Source organism: Marmota monax, unplaced genomic scaffold (assembly GCF_021218885.2).
Source record: "Marmota monax isolate L192 unplaced genomic scaffold, Marmota_monax_Labrador192_F-V1.1 WCK01_AAM20220418_F8-fsc00031, whole genome shotgun sequence".
In the NCBI taxonomy this organism is placed as follows: Eukaryota; Metazoa; Chordata; class Mammalia; order Rodentia; family Sciuridae; genus Marmota; species Marmota monax.
In genome coordinates, this window is record NW_026695197.1 from 7,711,705 (window position 1) to 7,731,848 (window position 20,144).

Here is a 20,144-nt window from a genome sequence, read left to right on the forward strand (position 1 = left end):
GCTCCTGATAGCAATCTTGTTACAAACAATGAAAGTCCCTGTAAGGCAAAATGTGGTCCTAATTAATTGATGGTGTTACATCCAAAGTGCACAAGAGGAGGAATGAAGGTCCCCCATTGTCTGAGAAAGTTTACGTAAGGTCTGGCTCCTGCTGGCAGCTTCCCGTTGCGACTCTGGGCACTGGAGGACCTGGGCTTTGAGTCAGCTCCCTGCCCTGCCTAAGGACTCTGGGTCCTCAACAGATGCGAGAGATTCTTTGTCCCACATCTGTTAGGGATCTGACACCTTCTCATCATTTCTACCAGCCTAGATTTAGTTCAAGATCTGTGTCATGCCTGGACTATACATTTGTGGTGATGCGTGTGTCAGGTCCTTACTGAACTACAGATCTGAGCCGGTGACTTTTCCTGCTTAGAAACTGATAAAGGTCATATGTAGGAGTTCTTGTGTGGCCCCTGCATGCACCATTCAGCTTCACTAGTGTGCCCTAACTGTATGCAAACCCCACACACATTCTCCCACGCCATGGACATACCAGCCTGGCCTGAGTTCCCTCCTTTATATTTGCTGTCTGTCTATCCTCTTTCCTTCCTTCGTTTGGTTCCTCTTCATCCTCCCAAGACCCAAATAGATGACATCTGTTCTGAGTAACTGATTGCCCAGAGTTATCGTACACTTTGATTCATACACCTCGGTTCTGGCTCAGTCCTTGGAGTCATTCTGTTTATATGCATGTTTCTAAATTGAGTCTCACCCTTTGGCCTGTGATGGTACCTGGGTCCTACAAAGTCACTGAATGCAATGGTTTGCCTTTCTGACCTTGCCATATTAAAAGATTCAGAGAAGATGTTAAGAGAAGCAGGTATGTGCCCTGGGGAATCCAGTGTTCACATGGATTTGAAAGATAGAGGTCTTTGTGTTTGCAGGGGGTATATTGCGCTGTTCTGGTATTCTCAGTCTTCTGCCTTTAGGGCTTCTTCACTCTTGTACAGCACCCATTTCTGTATTTTCGTGTCTCTCCTGTTGAGGCTAGGAGACACTTTAGAAGCAACTGTTCCCTCACATCTTCAGGGTCCCTCACAGCCAGCTCCTCTGCTGCTTTGTTAAATAACAAATGCACGGGCAGTTTTTAACCTTCCTGAATTGTTTTTTTTTCCCCCCCCCTTTGGAAAGTGGGATTTTTTTGAAAAATTTCTCTCCTCCTCCGCAGGAAGTGTGTGCATAGCAGCCTTAAGGACTGATACTGTAATTCCTTTTGCAAATGAGAATATCTTGCTCAATAGTTGCAAATCAGATGAGGTCTGTAGCAAGGAGGGTAAATATCCCCCAATGAAAACCGTACAAGGTGAAGTGTCACTACCTCCTCCCCACAGATGTAGACAAAGCTAGTCAGTGCTATAAACAGAGTCCTATGTGCCACCACCACTTTCTATGTCCCCTCTCAGTGTGATGGGTTTCCAGCTGCCACTGGCTATAGTGGTTTTGCATTGTTGTACAAAGATCACAGAGCAAAAGGGAGTGTGTGTGTGTGTGTATTGAGATTTCCACTGAAGATGATGTCCTCCCAGGTCTTCGATATTTGTTCCCTGATCCCATTTCCCCACTCCTCCTCTCAAAGCCCAGCAATGAGGATTCATTAAGTTTTACTGTTTTAATGGAAGGAGACTGTTTCTGGGTTGATTTTTGGAAATCTTGTACATAGGATGCACAAGACCTGTACACTCATGAATTTCATTCAGAAAATATTTATTGCTACTCCTAATGTTCCCTGTGCTTGGCATGGTAACCCAACACAGATTGAATCAGACCCAGTCCCTCACTGCATAGGGTTTACACATCAGTGGCAAAAACAGATGATAAGCAAACTGTCAGCAAACGGAGTTTCTGTTGTCATAAAAACTGTGAAGAAAATGAATCTTCCTAAAGAGCTAGAAAGAAAGGCCAGTGGGGGCCTGGCACAGGCGCTTCACTCTCAAGAGACACCCTGGCAAAGGGTCTTGGAAACTGAGTCACCATAAGATTAAATGGCGGTTTGACCTGAGACCTTCCTGTTGGGGATCAGGGAGACGGGAGGTCCAGAGGGAGAGAAAGAAATGGAGTGAGCCCACATCTTTCTTTAAAATGCAATCCTGAAAAACTGTATGAGCTGAGACTAGAGTAAGTTCAGGGGTTAGAGTTCAAACTGATGGATGTCAGTCCAGGCCAGCAAGACCTGGAAGCCATGGAGCTAGTGGCAATCGGTGCTTCTGGAAGCTGCCAAGAGAATGATTGAGTTGCATAAGCCAAGCAGGGGTGGACCTGGACCTGGAGCTGGGAGGAGAAAACTGGCCTCCCTGCTGCCAGAGGACTTGCTCAGTCTTGGACAGAAGGATGGAAATTAAAAGGGAATGAGGGAATGGGCAAGAACTGCCGAATGCCAAGGTCAGGGCCTACAGCAGAGGCCAGAAGATGGGCTGAAGCGTGACGACAACCAAGGCCTGGAGGACTGGCGGCGTGCTCTGCTCATGAGCCAGCACAGTAACCTGAGACCCCTCATGGGACCAACCTCCTCAGCGCACTGCATGCACCCTGCCATTCCCTCCCACATCCAGGAAGCTCAGATCTGCACTCAGGCATGAGTGCAACCAGCTGGAGAAGAGAAAGCAGGAGTGAGACTTCAATTCATATCCCTGTCTTGGACGGTGGGCATAGTCAGGATTGTAGCACTGAAGATAGGCAGTAGTTATGTGTTTCTTGGAGTTACCTCTGGGGTTCACTCATTTCATCATTATTGTTCGGATGCAGCTCCAAAGATGTGAAAGATCCTTGTGTTTCCTTGTTTTAGGGTGCTGTAGTTGGGATGTTGAATGTTTCTCAAAGACCCATGTGTTAAAGGCTTGGTCCCCAATAACACTATTGGTGGAAACTTTACAAGGGAAGTGTACAAATTGCCCTCAACAGGGATGTGAAACCCTGACACTTTCCTCTCTTTGCTTCCTGGCCATAAGGCAAGTGGTTTTGCTCTGCTGTGATACGCTACCTTGCCACAGACCCAAGAGCAACCGGGCAACTGTTCATGGATGGGAACTTCCCAAGACTGTGAAAACAAACCCTTTATAAGTTAGTCATCTCAGGTATTTCATCATGAGGGAAAGGTGACTAACACAGGGTAGGTGAATGACTTTTACAACTAAGCATAACAGTTACCTCTCGTCCTGTCATGTTTAGATCAAGGTGATGCTCAATTTCACAGGTTGTGAAACCATGTCACTGTTCAACATCATTTCATTCCCATTTTATGATGACTTTTTGACCTTTAAGCTTTCGTATTAAATTTTCTGCTTGAGAATTGATAATTTCAAATACCAGACACTTTGTGAACTTAGTTTGACGTTGGTTAATATTTTACCAGACATTGTTTCTAAGATAGATAATGTTAAATGTTTCAGCATTTGGCTCTTCTAGTAAGAGCTTATGTAACTCAACAAACAATATTTTAAAGCAGTTTTTGCAATAAAATTATCATGAAAAACTATTTAAATTTGGGCCAGTGTATTACCACAATCAAGGTAATGCCCATATCCATCACCCCCAAGAATCTTCTCGTGCCTCTTTGTGGTTCCTGCTGTCCTTCACTATCCCTGAGTAACTGCTGATGGGTTTTCTGTCAAATTTTCATTTGTGTTTTCTATTAATGTAATAATGAACTCTTTAGGGTGGGTCGACTTAATTAGCTAAATTTTTGAGATTGATTTATTTTACTTTGTTTCAATAGTTCATCTCTTTTAGTGCTGAGTAGTAGTCATTATATGAACAAACCACAATTTCTTTGCTTACCTGTTGGTAGGTACTTGAGTTGTTTCAGACTTTTTTTTTTTTTACTATGAATGTTTTTTAAATAAATTATTCCTTTGTATATGTGTACTGGGGATCAAACCCAGGGCCTTGTGCATGCCAGGCAGACACTCTACCACTGAGCCACATCCCCAGCCCCTAGTATGAACATCTTATATACAAAAATCTTTGAACTTTCATGTGTCTTCATTTTTCTTATATAAATGCTTAGCAATGGAATGGTTGTGTCATACATGGGGGTTGCATGTTTAGCTTTTAAAGAAATTGCCAGACTGTCTTCCGGAGTGACACTATACCAGACTGAAGCCTCTTCAACTTTCAAGAAAGTTATTTAGATTAGTATTACTTGTACCTTAAATAGTTTTTAGAATTCAACAGTAAAGCCATGTGGTGCTATAGCTTTCTTAGGGGAAAATTTTAAACTATAAATTCAATTTATTATTTGATATGAATCCATATTAGATCATCTATCTCTTCTTCAGTGAGCTTTGGTGTTTTTTTGTTTTGTTTTGTTTTTGTCTTTCAAGGAATTTTTCTATTTCATGTAAGATGTCAGATTTATTGATATACATTTGTTCAAGGTAGTCCCTTAATGTTTCAGAATTTATAGAAACTGTAGAAGTGTCATTTCTCACTCTTAATATTGGTAATAGGTGTCTTTTTCCTGATCATTCTGGCCAGAGGCTTATCAATTTTACTGATCCTGAAGAATCATATTTTTAAATTTCATTTGATTCTCTATTTTCTATTTTATTGATTTATATTCTTATTTCCTTTCTTTCTTTGGGTGAAACTTATCCCATATTTTTCTATCTTGGGAAAGAAGGTCATTGATTTGAGGCTGGGTTTTTTTTTTTTTTTTTTTTTTTTGGTTCTGGTTTTGTTTTTTGAGTGTTTTTTTTGTGTGTGTGTGTAGGCATTAGTATTATAAATTTTTATGTAAGTATTGCTTAAACTGCATCCTCTAATTTTTTGTTTTATTTTCACTTTGTTCAAAAATATTTCTCAGATTTTCCTTTACTTTGTATATTATTTTGAAGTGTTTATTTGGGTCCCAGGCATTGAACTCGGGCACTGGAACACTGAGCCACATCCCCAGCCCTATTTTGCATCTTATTTAGAGATAAGGTCTCACTGAGTTGCTAAGCACCTTGCTTTTGTTGAAGCTAGCTTTGAACTCGTGGTCCTCCTGCCTTAGCTTATAAATACTTGTGGATTTCCAAATTATGTTACTGATTGCTAGTTTAATAAAATTGTATCAAAGAGCATACTGTGTATGGCTTGAATTCTTTACATTTATTGATGTATCATGCCAGATTTATCATGGCAAATATCCTGTGTGCACTTGAAAGAACATGTACCTGATGAGGTTAGGTGGAATGTTCTGTAAATGTCAATCTGTTTGCTAATATTGTTGCAATATTCTATGTCCTTAGTGATTGTGTGTGTGTACACATTCTATCAATTACTGAGAAGATAGGAAGAAATATTATAATTTTGGATTTGCTTATTTCTTGCAGTTCCATTGGTTTTCCCTCATGTATTTTGGAGTTCTTTTATTAGATGTATAAATGTTTATAATTCTTATGCCCTCCAGGTGACTGACCCTTTATCATTTGAAATTACTTTATCCCTGAAAACATGTTTAATTCTTTCATATATTTTACATCCTTTTGTTTGAATATAAATTAGATTTTATATTTTAAGTACATTTTGCAAGCAACCTTGTTGGATTAAAAAAAAAAAAAAAAAACTGATCCCTGTCCTTTCATTAGGATGTTTGGGTCAGTTATTTTTTAATGTAATTATTGATTTAGTTGAATGTAAATCCATGTACTCTGTGTTTTTTCCATGTCTTCTTTTTATCTTTTTCTGTCTTTTGAATTGTGTATTCATATTTTTTTGTCCCTTGTTGACCATTCTGCAGTACCTCATGCTATTTTGTGGTTGCTTTGGTGTAAGTAGTGTTCATTTCAACTTACTGTAGTCTACCTTTAAGTAGACTATATTCATGCACAGTACAAGTCCTGCAATAGTAGACTTGTGTTTCTTCTCCTAAGGCCATTATTGTGTTTTACTTTTAAATGTGTATTGAACCTCATGATACATTGTTGTTAATGTTCGTTCTACACAGTATATTATCTTTTAAATATGCTTATATAATAATAAGGCTTTATGGAGCTGGGGTTGTAGCTCAGCAGTAGAGCGCTCGCCTAGCACGTGCAAGACCCTAGGTTCGTTTCTCTGTACCATTAAAAATAAATAAAATAAAGGTATACTAAAAAAATAAGGCTTTATATCTATTCATGTCCTTTTCTGATTATCTTTATTCCTTTGCGCAGATCAACATAGCCAGGTGGTACCATTTACCTTCTGTCAACATTTTTGTTTCGTAGGGCAGAGCTAGATGATGAATTTTGTTTCTGTATTTGTGCCTGAAAACTCTTCCCTGCAACTTTTTGAAAGATAGCTTCTGGTGGATAAAGAATTACAGGTCCATAGGGTTCCCTTCCTTCCTTGATGTTGCTGTTTTCTTCTACTGTATATTGCTTCTGACAATGTCTTCAGCCCCTTCACTTTTGTACCTCTGTGTGTAGTGTATCTTTTTTTCTTCTGGCTTCTCTTAAGACTTCCTCATTATTATAGGTTTTTAGCAATTTGGTTGATATGTCTTGGTGTAGTTTTCTCTGTTTCTTGTGCTTGAGACTTATTGAAATTCTTGAATCTGTGGGTTTACAGTTGGATTTTTCAGTACTTATTTCTTAAACTTTTTTTCCACTTCTTTTATAACTTTAATTACATGTGTACTAGGAAACGTGAAATTTTCCTGGTTTATTGACACTCTGTTGATTTTTTTTTTTCTTCATTATTTCTGTTTCATTTTGAATAGTTATATGGCCATGTAACTAATCATTTTTTTCCTGCAGTGACAATCTTTCAACTGGGTTCTTTTTTATAACTTATGGAGTAACATGCTAAATCTTTAGCTTCTTGACTGTGGGCTATAGTTACAGTAACTGTTTTCAGGTTCTATCAACCACTTCTGTTCTCTGTAATTTCTGGATTAGTTTCAAATGATTTATTTTCCCCCTCATTATGGCTTGTGTAATTAAACTTCTTTGTATAGTCATTTCTTTATTGGATACCACATCTTAACAAATTTTATCTTGTTGGGTGCTACAAATATTCTTGAGCTTGGTTTTGATGTAATTAATTCAGGAACAGTTTGATCCTTCTGGGTCCTCCATTCTTAGCTTTGTTAGATTGAACCAGAGCTTCATTTAGTCCAACATTTTTCTACTTCTGAAGGAAGACACTTGTTAGAACTTGAACCATTGCCCCCTAGATTACCAGGTTTTTCCCTCTGATGGGAACAGCCCTGCTCTCTGTAATCTCCAGACACTGTTTGCTCTAATTCTTTTGAGTCTTTCTCTTCTTGGCCTCAGGTAATTTCTTCACACATGTGCTGATCAGTCCTCAACTGAATAGTTGATTGAAACTGCAGATGCACTGAAGTCTGTCTCTGTCACCCCTTTCTGGTACATTGCCCTGCCAACTTGGCCACCTTGGCATCTCCATACTCCAGCTGCATCTCCTCTACTCAGACTTCCCGACTTCCCTTCCTGTCACAGCCCAAAAACTTTCTCCAAGCAGTACATGAGGGCAATACCGGGAAATCACCTCTGTTGCTTCTCTTCTCTCAGTTGTCATGACTTGCACCATCTGATGTCCAGTCTTTGGTGTGCCATTGTTCTGTACATTTTGTCTGGTTTTCAGTTATTTCAGGTGCAGGCAGATCTGGCTCTTGTTACTCCATGTTTCCTGAAAGTAGAAATCCCAAAGCCCAAAGCTAGCTTTTCTTTTTTTTTTTAAACCACCAAAATAGACCTCGAATTATATGTAGAAAATATATTGTGTTCAGTGTGCCAAGATTTATTTTATGGTAACTTGTATTGGTAAAGCTAATTTCTCTAAAGAGAGAGAAAAGGAAAAAGCATGGACATAATGGGATTGCGGTCTGTACATCTATCCACTTTCTGGAATCACTGATATAATTGAAATTGAATTGGTGTGCATTGACACTCAGCTTGAGATATAACAGGATAAGTGTGGGGGGAGGGAGGATGAGGAGATGAGGACCATGCTCTGAGTTTACAGCCTCATTAAAAATGGTGTTCATTCACCAGACAGTTAAAGATCAAGCCAATCATTTGTAATGATGTGCCACATGGATACAACTAAGGGTTCGGGGAAATAACATGTCCTCTGTGATCATTAAGGGAGGTATCTTGAAGAACTTGGGGAAGATAAAAGGGGAGAGTGTTTCAGGAAGCAACAGGCTGGTAAACAAAGAAGACTGGCCTGTTTGGGAAGCAAGGTAAATAGCTTGAGTAGCTGGGGGACATGAGATGAGTTTAGTTGATCGGTTAGATTGCAAGATGACTTTAATTGTGCCTACATTCAGATTTTTTTGAAAGTCAACGAAAATGTACCAGCTTCTTCTGACAGAGAAAATATTCTAAAAACCCATCCTGTTTCTTATTATGTAAGAAAACATTAAAACGACAACCGTGGCTTAAAACAACAAGGATTCACCAAGTGATTCTGCTTATTTTCTGTTTTGGCCAGGCTCACCTTGAGTGGACTCAGCTGGGTGTGTTTAGGGGTTAGCAGCCAGATGTTGGCCTTCCTGGTTATCTGTATCCAATGATTGGCCCACTACCATTGGTGCTGACAGGGTTGCTGGGCAGTGGGCTTGTCATCCAGTTGCCTGGTCCCAGCTTATTTATGTGGTGGCACTTGCTGGGCTCTCATGGGCAACATGGGAATAACCTTTGGTGGGCAAATGGTTCAAGCCTCTGCTTTTATCATGTCTCTGATTGATACATTGGCCAAAGCAAGTTCCACATTCAGCCCAGATTCATTTTTTCCCCCTCACATATATTTTTATATGTTGCTGAGGATCGAACCCAAAACCTCACATATGCTAGGCAAGCGCCCTACCACTGAGTCATAACCCCAGCCCAAAAGACTGTTTTTTGAAAGAACCTGCCACAGCATTTTGTCTGTTTGGTACACCCATTAAAAACTGTGTAATAAATGAAGAGGATCAGCCTGCTGAGTGTTGAATTTAAAGTTATCACTGCTCAAAAAGTAATTTACAGACTAGCTGGCAAACTTAAAATTATGTTTTGCATGGTTCTCAAGTGTTTATTTCACTAATATATTTTCGTCTCTCCCATTTGCCTTAGCTTTATCTTTATAAAGACTTCTCATTTTTGTTTAGTCTATTTGCAAATTATTAGGTCAACAAATGCTGACCCATCATCTAAAAAGACTGTTTACAACAACAAAAAAAAATTTCCCGCTCCACTTTTGATCAAGTTATCTCTGTCAGTTGTGTTCGCACAGTTTGGGCAGTGGGTTCGCTCTGTGAAGAGCCAAGAAACGTTCCAAACAACTCCAGGTCCAGATCGGACTGGTTGGGTGTCTTGAGTTGTTTGGGCAGGTCACTTTGCCACTGGAAAGGCAGGGAAATCTTGGGAAAAGGAAAAGTTATTGTTTATATGAAATTCCCTTGTGCTATAGAACACATGTAACTTTATAAATCTAAGAAATCATTCTGCTTATCACATATATAATTTTGGTTCTTCCTGGAACCAGTCCTTTTGCTACTCAAGTTAGCATAATGGAGATAATGCTGAACTCATGAAAAAAACAACGTAAGTCTTTGGACTTTCCCTCTTCCCCTCAAAAAATGGGGGATGGTATAGGAAAGAGACTAAGCTAAGGTAAATGCTCCTAAATGCTAATTACCATGTGATAGGCTTTTGGGCAATAATGAACACTCCCAGAAAGCACAAAAATTGAAGCAAAGTTGGAGTTCCAGAAAGCCCTGTCATGTGGTCAGGAGAAGGAGAATACAAATAACATTAACTGAGGGGAGTTCCTCAGTACTGCTGTGAGCCTTCATGTGAAGACAACCATGTCATGTAAGCACGTACCCCTGATGGTGAATTCTGGGTTAAGATATCACATGAACTCTGGTGCAGAGAGAAGGCAGCTTTGATAATACTCACTGATTTTGGATTTGGCTCTGTCAGTACAATTTTATCTAAAAATTTAAACCTAAAATTTACTGTTACTTGCAGGGCTATTTCATGCTGGTATAATTTTTTGTATTCTCTTTCTCTTGTATTAGTAGTTAAGCTCCTTTGAGCTTGGGGTACTCCCAGAGATGGGAAGCTAGGTAACAACTCCCAGGACTATCGGCACCATGAGTTGTCGGACATGGTAAAGACCTCTTGTGTATCCAGGGAAGGTTGAAGGGCCAGACATACACCATCTTTCATGGCCATCTTCTGCACCAAAGATCAGAGCCATCAGGTGTCCCTGGCAGATTTCTTAGCTTTGTGGTCTGTTGTTTAACATGTCTTCGTCCCTTCCCATGTGGTTCTCTCCTGAGTCTGTCCCTTTGCTTACTGTTTCCACCACCTCTGTCTCTTACATTCTGTGTCAATTTTTATGCTCAAAAGACTTGGGTTTGTTTTCCATAGTTTGGCCTCTTAATTGGGTCTCATACTGGGCCACTAAGAGCCTCCTACCTGCAGATCTATGACTTCTGTTTCTCCCCAGCTGTCAGTTCAGAGTCTGAGTGTGGATCTGCAATTAGGTCAGCCTTCTGCACTGGAAGCCTCTGGTGACACTGCACAGCCTGCCTTTGGATGGCTGCTTCAAGGCAGGAACCTACTCTGCTTTCACTCAGCTGGTGCCAGGGGACAGGGCCTTGTGCAAGCAGCTCCTTCTCCATAGATCATCGTCATGTGTTTTCCTATAGAGAATGGGCTAGGGGTTGGAGGCAGCACTGAGACTGGGACCTACAAGTTGTTTTCAATTCATACTTCTTACTCAATAGTTGATCGATTCTTCAGGCAGTATGGTTCTTCCACGTGCCAGGCCAGAGAGATGAGCCACAAAATAGGATCTGATTCCAAAACCTAAGCTGTCAATAGAAAATGTAAGAACATATGGGGGGCAATGATAAAGACACAATTTAAGGTGGTGATCATCTCTAGGGAAGAAATGAAAAAAAGTAATTATGCTGATAGTGTACTGTGACAGGTGCTGTGCCCATGGTACTCTCCATACAAGAGGTATACGAGAAGGGATGCTGGTCAATGTGGACTCTGGCCTTACAGGCCAGTTTAAAAGCCCCACTCTTCTACATCCTCGATGTAACTTCTTTGTGCCTCAGTCTCCTCATTTTCTAAAGGGGACAATGAGAAAACTTGGTATAAGAGGTTGTATGGATTAAAACAGCTGGTTCTATCTGCATAAATGGGAGCTGCTACTACCAGTCATTTTCTACTCGATCACAGGCCCTGTTCCAAATGTTCCAGTGAGGGAGGCTTTAGCCAAATGAAGGCTGAGGGCCAATTCTGGGATTAAATATTGCAGCTTCTGTTGCTCAGAGTATATCATCCAGTCTCTGGCAAACTCTCCCCCTCTGGCCTCTTGCCACCTGCTTTCCTATGGCTTCACTTGGTCACAGCTGCCTTGGATGTAACTTTCAGATGACTTCAGCTTTCCAGGTGTATTTTCGGGTGCTACACAGTCCTGACGACTGATCCAGCTGGTAGCCATGATGGGAAGGTTCATGTGGAACCCCTGCCCGCTGGCATCTCTCTGGCTGGTAACTGCCAGGGTGATTCTCCAGACATGGTTTTTTGAATTGCACTGTGCATCCCTCTCCGTCGCCACCTACAGATTTTACATTCCAACATGCAATGTGGTATCTTTTGAGGGCCTACCATGGCCCAGATGCTATTTGAAGGAAATTCATGCAGACATTCTCATTTAAACTATATGGTATCTCATGAGTTGTATGTATGGCTATCCTCGTTTTACAAAGAAGTCAACAGTGGCTTGAAAAGGTTAAGTGACTATCCCCACTAAAATTTTCTCATTCTAAGCGCTATGCTCATTCCTTTACACCACTTTGTCCCCAAACTAGCTAAGAAACACTGCAACAACTTCCAAACACTGTAGGTGTTTCTAGAGAACTTACTATAAAAGATAAATGCTTTTTAATGGTATCTTTTATATTTTACCATGCTAGCTTGAATTTGGGAGATCTTTTTGTAGTGATGATTTGGGCTATTCCCTTTGTATGCTGCAATGTGGCATTTGTATTACGTTGAGAAACTTCCAGAAATAGGATTTGTAGGACCAGGTTGATACTGCCACGTGCTGAGCTTATCTGGGTGGCAGGAGACCTAGAGAAACTTAACTTTTGAATATTGTATTTATAACTGTTTCTAGTATGACTAAAATGGTTTATATATATCCAGGACAGACAATCTCAGAGTCCTTTAATCTTTTTATGTTATAGGGATCAGTTAGGGCACGAAGAGAATGGATCTGAAATTTTACTGTTGGGTTTAGCCTGCATTTCCTTCTCCTGATTTTCTAGTGAAAATGAGCATCGTTCACATGTTTATTGGATATTTAACTTTGTTATTCAGTGAAATACCTATTATTCTCTGCCTGTTTTTTTCTACAGGGTAGTTTATCTTTTTCATACTGATTTTAGGGTATTATATTTGTACAATGTATACAAATCCTCTGTGGTTTATACATGTCATAAGTAGCTGCTTCTAGGCCATTGATTTTCTTTATTATGTGGTTTTTCAGTGTACACAAATTTTAAAATTTATACGTATTTATCCAGTTTCCTTTTTCATCTAAAAATTTTTTTTCTATCCTGGGATATAAAAGTTGTAAAGGTTTGCTTTTTTCACTTAAACTAGCTAGATTTTTTTTGTTTGGGTGTGAGGCAGAGCTAGTTATATTTTACTCTTACAGCTAACAGTAGTCCCAGCAGCATTTGTTAAATAGTCTTTTACTTTCCTTGAAGATATGTACTGACATATCTGTCATGATTCTTTATTCCATCTATATGAAATACATACATGTACATGTTATACGTAATTTATAATTTAATATAAAATTTAATATGCAAATCAAAGTAAAATATACATTTTAATTTTATAATTTATATATAATATATATAGTGTATCTTGTATATCTTGAGCATCTATGTCCTGGCTCTACTCATTCCATTATTCCACATTTCAATTCATGCACTTGATCATTGTGGTTATAGAATAAATTTGATATCTAGTGGGACCAATGCTGTTTTGTTCTTGTTCAAAATTGTACTGATTATACTTGGGCCTCAGCTTGTAAAGTTTCATGAAAAGTCCTTTTGGGAAGTTGAGTTAGAGGTATGCATAAATTGTATTAATTGAGGAAAAGAAGAATTGGTATCTTGACTGTATCTTTCTATTCATGAATATGATACAATTTACCATGGACTTGAGTCTTTCATACATACTAGGCAAGTACTTTACCAATGAGAAATACTCCCAGCCCATAATTGAGTTTTAAAATAATATTTTATAAAAATAATTTTTATGGTCATGAATTATGAGTCACATAATTCATAGTTAACTTATGGCTAACTTAGTAAGGTGTATATGAAAATACAGTTGATTTTTGTATATTTTGCATGTAGAGACTTACTGGACTTGTTAATTTTAATAACTTGATCTCTCTACATACCTGATAAAAGTTATCTGCAAATGATGGCATTGAATTTCTTATGTTTTTTATCTATTCTTCATGTATTGGCTAGGGCCATCAGAACAATGTCAAATATGAGCAATGATAGGAGCATCTTCATATCATTTCTAACATGCAATTACTTGGTGTTTCAGCTTTAAGAATAATGCTCACCATAATTTTTTAAAATGTCTCTGCTGAACATCCATCAGATTAAGAAAGTTTTCTTCTATTTTTAAGTTTGATAAAATTCTTATAAAAATAGGTGTACAACTCAAAGTTTTTGTTCTTTCTTTCCCTTTGTCTTTGAATTTATTCAGTTTTCTAATTGTTGGATTGATTACTCACTAACTTTTGCTCTTTTTAATATAAATACTTAAGCAATAGATTTATTTCTAAATATGTTAGAAGCATCCTACAAACCCTGATGTACAGCTTTTTCATTATGGTACCCTTTGTGTATTTTTGAGCTTTCTGTATTTTTCTTTTTTGACCTGAGTTGTTTAGAAGTAAACTAAATTTTCCAATTATGTAGATTTCTTTTCAAATTTAGCTTATTTTCAACTTGATTGCATTATGGTCATGAGGGAACCAATTCTTGGCATTCATTCAAGATGGTCAGTTTTTAAAAAGTCTGTGGATCTAATGTATTTTCTCAAATTTGGGGTGCTGGGTTCATCTATCAGATAAAACTCATTAACCCTGTTATGTCTTTAACAATTTCTATCAGTGTACAAGAGATAATAAACCCCTTCACTTTGACTGTGGATTACATTAGTTTCATATAGCATTTGAAAACTATAACAGTAAATCAAAGAAGACAGAGGTCAGATAGGGCAAGGTCTGAACTTATTTTATATGAAAGATAAATCTGTCTATGCCCAAGTGTCCAGGGTTGATGTAGAAGCTCCACTGTGAGCCTGGAATATAGGACTTGGTTACAGGGCCAGTGAGTTTTTTTTTTCCTCCACTTCCTTCTCCACACCAATTGACAGCCACAGTTGACTCACCTTTTCTAGTGAGAACAGCTGTGGCACTCATGGCAGAGTATGTGACATCTTTCTCCTGCACTAAGAGGCCTTGTGTTCCCCACTATAAAGGCATATTTGAATTCAAGTATTATTTTATCCCAGCTATATCCTTCAATAAATTGAAAAAAATACATTTCATAAATGTTTATATCTTGGCTTTGGAAGTTTTGTTGTTTCATAAATGAAAGCAACAACCTTCAGAGGCACAACAGACTCCCCAGATAACCCCTTTATTTGTCCATGGAGTTACCTGATTTTTCTCTTTCCCACCCATTCTCTGCTGACATTTCTTATGATCTTTACCCCTGTGATTCCCCACCAAAGCATCTACATAGCTGACATCCCCACAATGTCATCCTTAGTGAATAGACCAGACTGTGGTGTTAACAAGAGCCAGGGATCATTCTTTGAACATGGGAAATTCTTGATACAGGGGAAATTTACTTAACTTTATTTGCCTTTTAGACCATTGCTGTTCTCATCTGTCTTCTCAACATCTTTTAAGATGACACTGTTGTTTTGAGGTTCCATATTTAAAAAAACTGGTATATGGTAAAATATCTTTAGTACATGCTTAATAGAAAACATTTTTAGTTAGAAAGGTGATTCCAGGTTATCAAAGTCTTAACATAGATCTTAAAGATATATTTTTTTATTTTATGCATTTTACTAAAATACTTTCTATTTAAACAATGCCTGTGATTGATGACTACTATATGCCAAGCATGTTGCTTGGTATTTTATGTAACCACCTTTTTGTCCTAGCAGTGCTTGAAGCAGGTTGCCTATCACCATTGACAGACAAAATTCCTGAAATCAACCTGAGACACTCAATAATTTTCCCCAAGCAGTGCCTAGATACTGGCAGCGCCCTCAGTTCTAACCAAGCTGAGACTGATTCCTGCTTCAGTACTTTTAACAGTCCAAGCAACTAAAACATGAACTCATTGTACCTTCAGGTCATCACTGAGTGGTCTTCTCACATCATCCTTTAGGCAGCACCAAGAGTCCCTGGCAGCAGAGAGAGAGAGGCGGCGACAGGAGAGAGAAGAAAGGTTGCAGAGAATAGAACGGGAAGAAAGAAACAAATTCAAGTAAGAAGGATTTAAGATTCTTTTAACAATGGATTGCAGCTCAAATCATCTGACTTTATAGCTGTGTATCATCAATACGGTGCCAAAATGTACAAAATAATGTATTTGTTTTTAATTCTGTGTATATCTTTAAGGAAACAAGACTTACCTACAGTAGGCTGGAACTGGTTTGTTCTGACCTTTCTCTAACCATAGGGCAGGAAGAGCCAAATACAATTAGGGATTTGTGTGTTCCTGGGTCCTCCATTATCCAAAATGGTTCTATCCAGGCCTTCCTGAGGACAACAGAGGCTAATTGCCTTAATCTGATTTGCTGTTTCTCTCTAAAGGTCCTCATGTTTTATTCATATTCTATTGGATGCCTCAAAGAAAATGTTTTTCTTACTGTAGCAATCTTTAATATTATTTTATATATATTATTGTTACATATGTATTTTATATATACTATATATAATATATGTATATGTGTGTATATATATGTACATAGCAATAATAATCCCATTTCATGATGGAGGAAAATTCATTCTGTTGATTACCCCCAACCCATTGCCCCTTGATTTCCAGGTCTCTGTCCAGCTTCAAGGATGTTTCCCTGTTTGTGGCCTATTGTAGATTTCATGTCTTGGGTTGTCTTCCCCCACCGAGTCCAATGTCCCTCCACTTCTTCCTCTGCTAGTTCACCTGTTCTCTCTCATCTAGGACCACCTCCTTCCACCCCCATCCCTGGTCTTCATGGAATGCAAACCACTTGCTGAATCTTTCCTTACACATTTTCATCCATTCCCTCTAAGTTTACCTGCTTTCCATTTCTACTTTTCCCCTACTTCTGTACTGTACTCCCCTTCTTCATCTTCCTAGATCTCTCCTAGAGCATCTACATGATCTCGTTGTGGCAACCTCTCACTATCTCTGCATCCTGTTTCCTTCCTTCAGTTCCTCTGCTAATTATTTCTATTGATCATTCTCAATTGGATCAATAAAGGATGTAAGGCATTGTCAGTGAGGACTTAACAAATTGAACAACTTAGTTTTTCTCCAGAAGCCAGCAAGAGTATGTGTAATTGTAGAAATGATAAAAATTGCTGGGTGTGGTGGTTCATACCTATAATCTCAGCAGCTCTGGAGACTGAGGCAAGAGGATCACAAGTTCAAAGCCAGTCTCAACAATTTAAGGAGGCCCTAAGCAACTTAGCAAGACCCTGTCTCAAAATAATATATAAAAAGGGCTGGAAATGTAATGTGGCTCAGTGTTTAGGCACTTCTGGGTTCAATCCCCGGTACCAAGAAAAAAAGTGATTGTGAAGTTGTTAAGCGATAACTCACTACTTCTTGGAAACAGATACCCCAAGTTCATGGGCAAAATGCTAATCCTGGCTTTTATAAGAGTGGGTGTATGAATCACGTGAAGTAAAGCATTGCTGCTTTACCATACTTAAGTGGCACACCCTGAGCTGTCATACTTCTACTGAAAGATATTGGAAACGTCATCCCTGTATTCACATTTCTCATGAAGTAGTTTGAAAAACTGGTCTTTTCTGTAACAATTTATCTTTAAAACTCCTGGAACTAGTTAAATGCTTCCTGATTTATGGCTTTCTGAAAGATCTGCATACTTTGCCACCAAATAGCAACAGGGAATTTGACTGAAAGATGTGGAAAATTCAGAGATTAGCCTACATACCCCAAATTTTTGATTGGTACCCTATCTTAAAATGCTGTCGATGTTGAGACAAATGAAATTGGCACATTGTTTCCTGTCACTCCTATCGAATCACTGAGTACACGCATAAATCATGGACAGAATCCAGAGCTGAAAGCTCTGAAAGAGCAGGTGAGTGGAGGGAGGAGACGAGCATTTAAAATTCCACCAGGGAGAGTTCACTATTTTTCTCCTGTATCACATGACATGACCTCAATGGCAACCCAAAACTTAGAATTGCAAATCAATATAGACCAAAAGAACTCCAAAAGAAGCCCTCTTTTCCTGGACTGAGGCACAAGGGAGTTCCTAAGGATCAGAGTAGAGAAATTCTCCATTTTTACTTTTTTTCTATTTCTCCTGGCCCAGCTTCCAAGCAGTGTTGTTTCAAAGGCACAGGATAGCAGTAATACCCAGGCAGGTGCCTACACTCTGATAGGAGAGCCCATCCCCTGTCCAACGGAGCAGTGGCCTGGTGACACTAGGCAAATCATTTTCCTGTCTGGCCTTCTGCTGTTCTGCTGGATAAAAGTGCAGTCAGCAAAGTATGCAACAGAGCAGGGCAACTAAAGCCACAAGCTTTGACTGAAGGACCAGCAAGGAAACCAAGGAAGCCTGAAAGTGTTAGTCACAAAGAGCAGGGAGATCGAGTGAGCACTCCTGAGCCCATCTCTGATGTGTGCAAGTGAAGGCTCTGAACGTGAACCGCATACCACAGCTTTTAAAAACTAAATAGAGGATCATCACCCAGGTCCCTGACTCGTCAATGGGTGGAGCACACAGGGCCTGATGTTAGTAACACTAAAAGTAGATGCAAACTGAGTTAATATTGGAAACAACATCAGAAGGCAGGCCAGAACTCACAGGCTGAACCTATCCTGATTGTCTGCTAAAACAAAACAAAAATCAAGATTTTTTTGGTAGAAATGCCCAGAATCTCATTATAGGATATTTAAAATTTATAGACAACAATTCAAAATAAGTTGTCCTGCAAAGAACAGGAAAAAAGCATTTCTAAACAATATTTTTATTGTAGATGGTCATAATACATTATTTTTATGTGATGCTGAGGATCAAACTGAGTACCTCACTTGTGCTAGGCAACTCTCTACCACTGAGCCACAACCACAGCCCAAGGAAAATTTTAACTTGAAAAGATAATCAAAAGATAACCACAAAATGAAGAAGATGTCATAATTATTACAAAAGACTTTAAAGTAGCTACTGTGAATGTGCTTCAAGAAGTAAGGACAGTTGAGCATGGTGGCAATGCCTGTAATCTCAGCAACAAGAGAAGCTGAGGCAGGAGGATTGAAAGTTCAAGACCAGCTTCAGCAAGTTAGTAAGGCCTTAAGTAACTTGGTGAGACCCTGTCTCAAAAAATTAAATGGGCAGGGGATGTGGCTCTATGGTAAAGCACCCCTGTGTTCAATCCACGGTACCCTCCCCCAACAACAACAACAAAAACAGGAGGAGGACAAATGTACTGGAAACAAATGAAGAGGTATCCTGCGAAGAAAAAAATGCAAAAAAAGGCTGTATACATACATGTAGAACTCAAAAATGTTTTAAATCAAAATGAAAAATTACGTTAGCTGAGCAACAGAAAAGAAAGGAGTCGGTGAACCTGAAGGTGGTACAGTAGGAATTATCCAATCTGAAAATGAAACAAATTGAAAAATATGAATAGGGGCCGAGGTTGTGGCTCAGTGGTAGAGCGGCTTGCCTAGCATGCATGAGGCGCACTGGGTTCAATCCTCAGCACTACATACAAATAAGGGAAATAAAGGCATTCTGCCAATCTATAACTACAAAAAAAAATTTAAAAGTATGAACAGTTTTTGAGACCCATGGAAAACATCAAAATGTCTAGAATTCATGTGTAGAGTCCCCGAGGTATAAAAGAATAGGAAAAGAATGTGTTGTAATATATATTGAGCCCCTTATGTGTGACACATGCACAGAGAGTTGAGGATTAGACTTGGATACCCTGCCATAGGAGACTGTTCATAGCTGTCTGCCATTTGCTCTTGGTTCCAAATGATTTTCACTTCTCATTTAAGAGAGCAGAGATACCCAGCAGAACGACTTTTTTTTTTTCCGGAAAGGAAGCTAACATCAGGACAGAGCGTAGGCAACTCAATTATAGTAATTGCAATTCCATATTCTGAGAATGAATGAAATGAGATTTGAAAAAGGATATAGGAAGAGCTTCACATGGTGGTCTCTAGTGTTATCTGAAAGGACACCTCTCACTGGTTTCATTAACTTAAATTGTTCACCTTTCTGTGATTTTTTTGTTATTGTTCCTTATCAGTTGTTGTTTTTGTTGAATGTGGTTTTAAGCTTTCAAGGTTATGAGAAATTTTATTTCTTGTGTGGAAAATGATAATGTTTATAAGTGATGACCAATCTGAGTCCTAGTTGCAGCCCACCCCCAACCTACTTCAGTCTTCATGAAGTACTGTCCCTTTTAATCCAGTTAGGGACTCTATTCAGTTAGGAATAGAATACTAAGCTCCATCATGAGGGTCATTGTAGAAAACCATGTCTTGATTCTCCAGGAAAATAAACAGTCCACTGAGAGGTGACTGACCAAATAGTCTTAAACTCAGATTCGAGTTGGAACTTGATCAAGAGAAAAACAAAATGTTAAAGTTGAACAAAGATGGGCATCATATGGATGCAAACAAAGAAAAAGTCAGAGCTCCTAACATTCCCGACCTAGAAACTGAGAGAGTGATGATGGGGAGAAAGAACCCTGGACTATGGAAGGAGTGTCCAAACTGTGGAGTGCAACAAAATGGCCACAACCTTTGGGCACACATTGATTTTTTTTTTTTTTTTTTTTTTTTTTTGGTG

The 20,144-nt window shown here is 38.9% G+C and overlaps 1 protein-coding gene across 12 annotated transcripts in view; it reads left to right on the plus strand.

Moving 5' to 3' along the window:
- Positions 1–20,144, plus strand: part of Fhod3 (formin homology 2 domain containing 3) — a 461,034-nt gene that overhangs the window by 347,002 nt on the left and 93,888 nt on the right. For 8 of the 12 annotated variants that reach the window (XM_046428243.2, XM_046428244.2, XM_046428246.2 and 5 more), the window contains one exon: positions 15,449–15,583. In XM_046428243.2, the coding sequence (XP_046284199.1) occupies positions 15,449–15,583 (135 nt within the window). The remainder of the gene's footprint in view (positions 1–15,448; positions 15,584–20,144) is intronic. The other 4 variants (XM_046428247.2, XM_046428248.2, XM_046428252.2 and 1 more) reach the window with 1 other exon arrangement.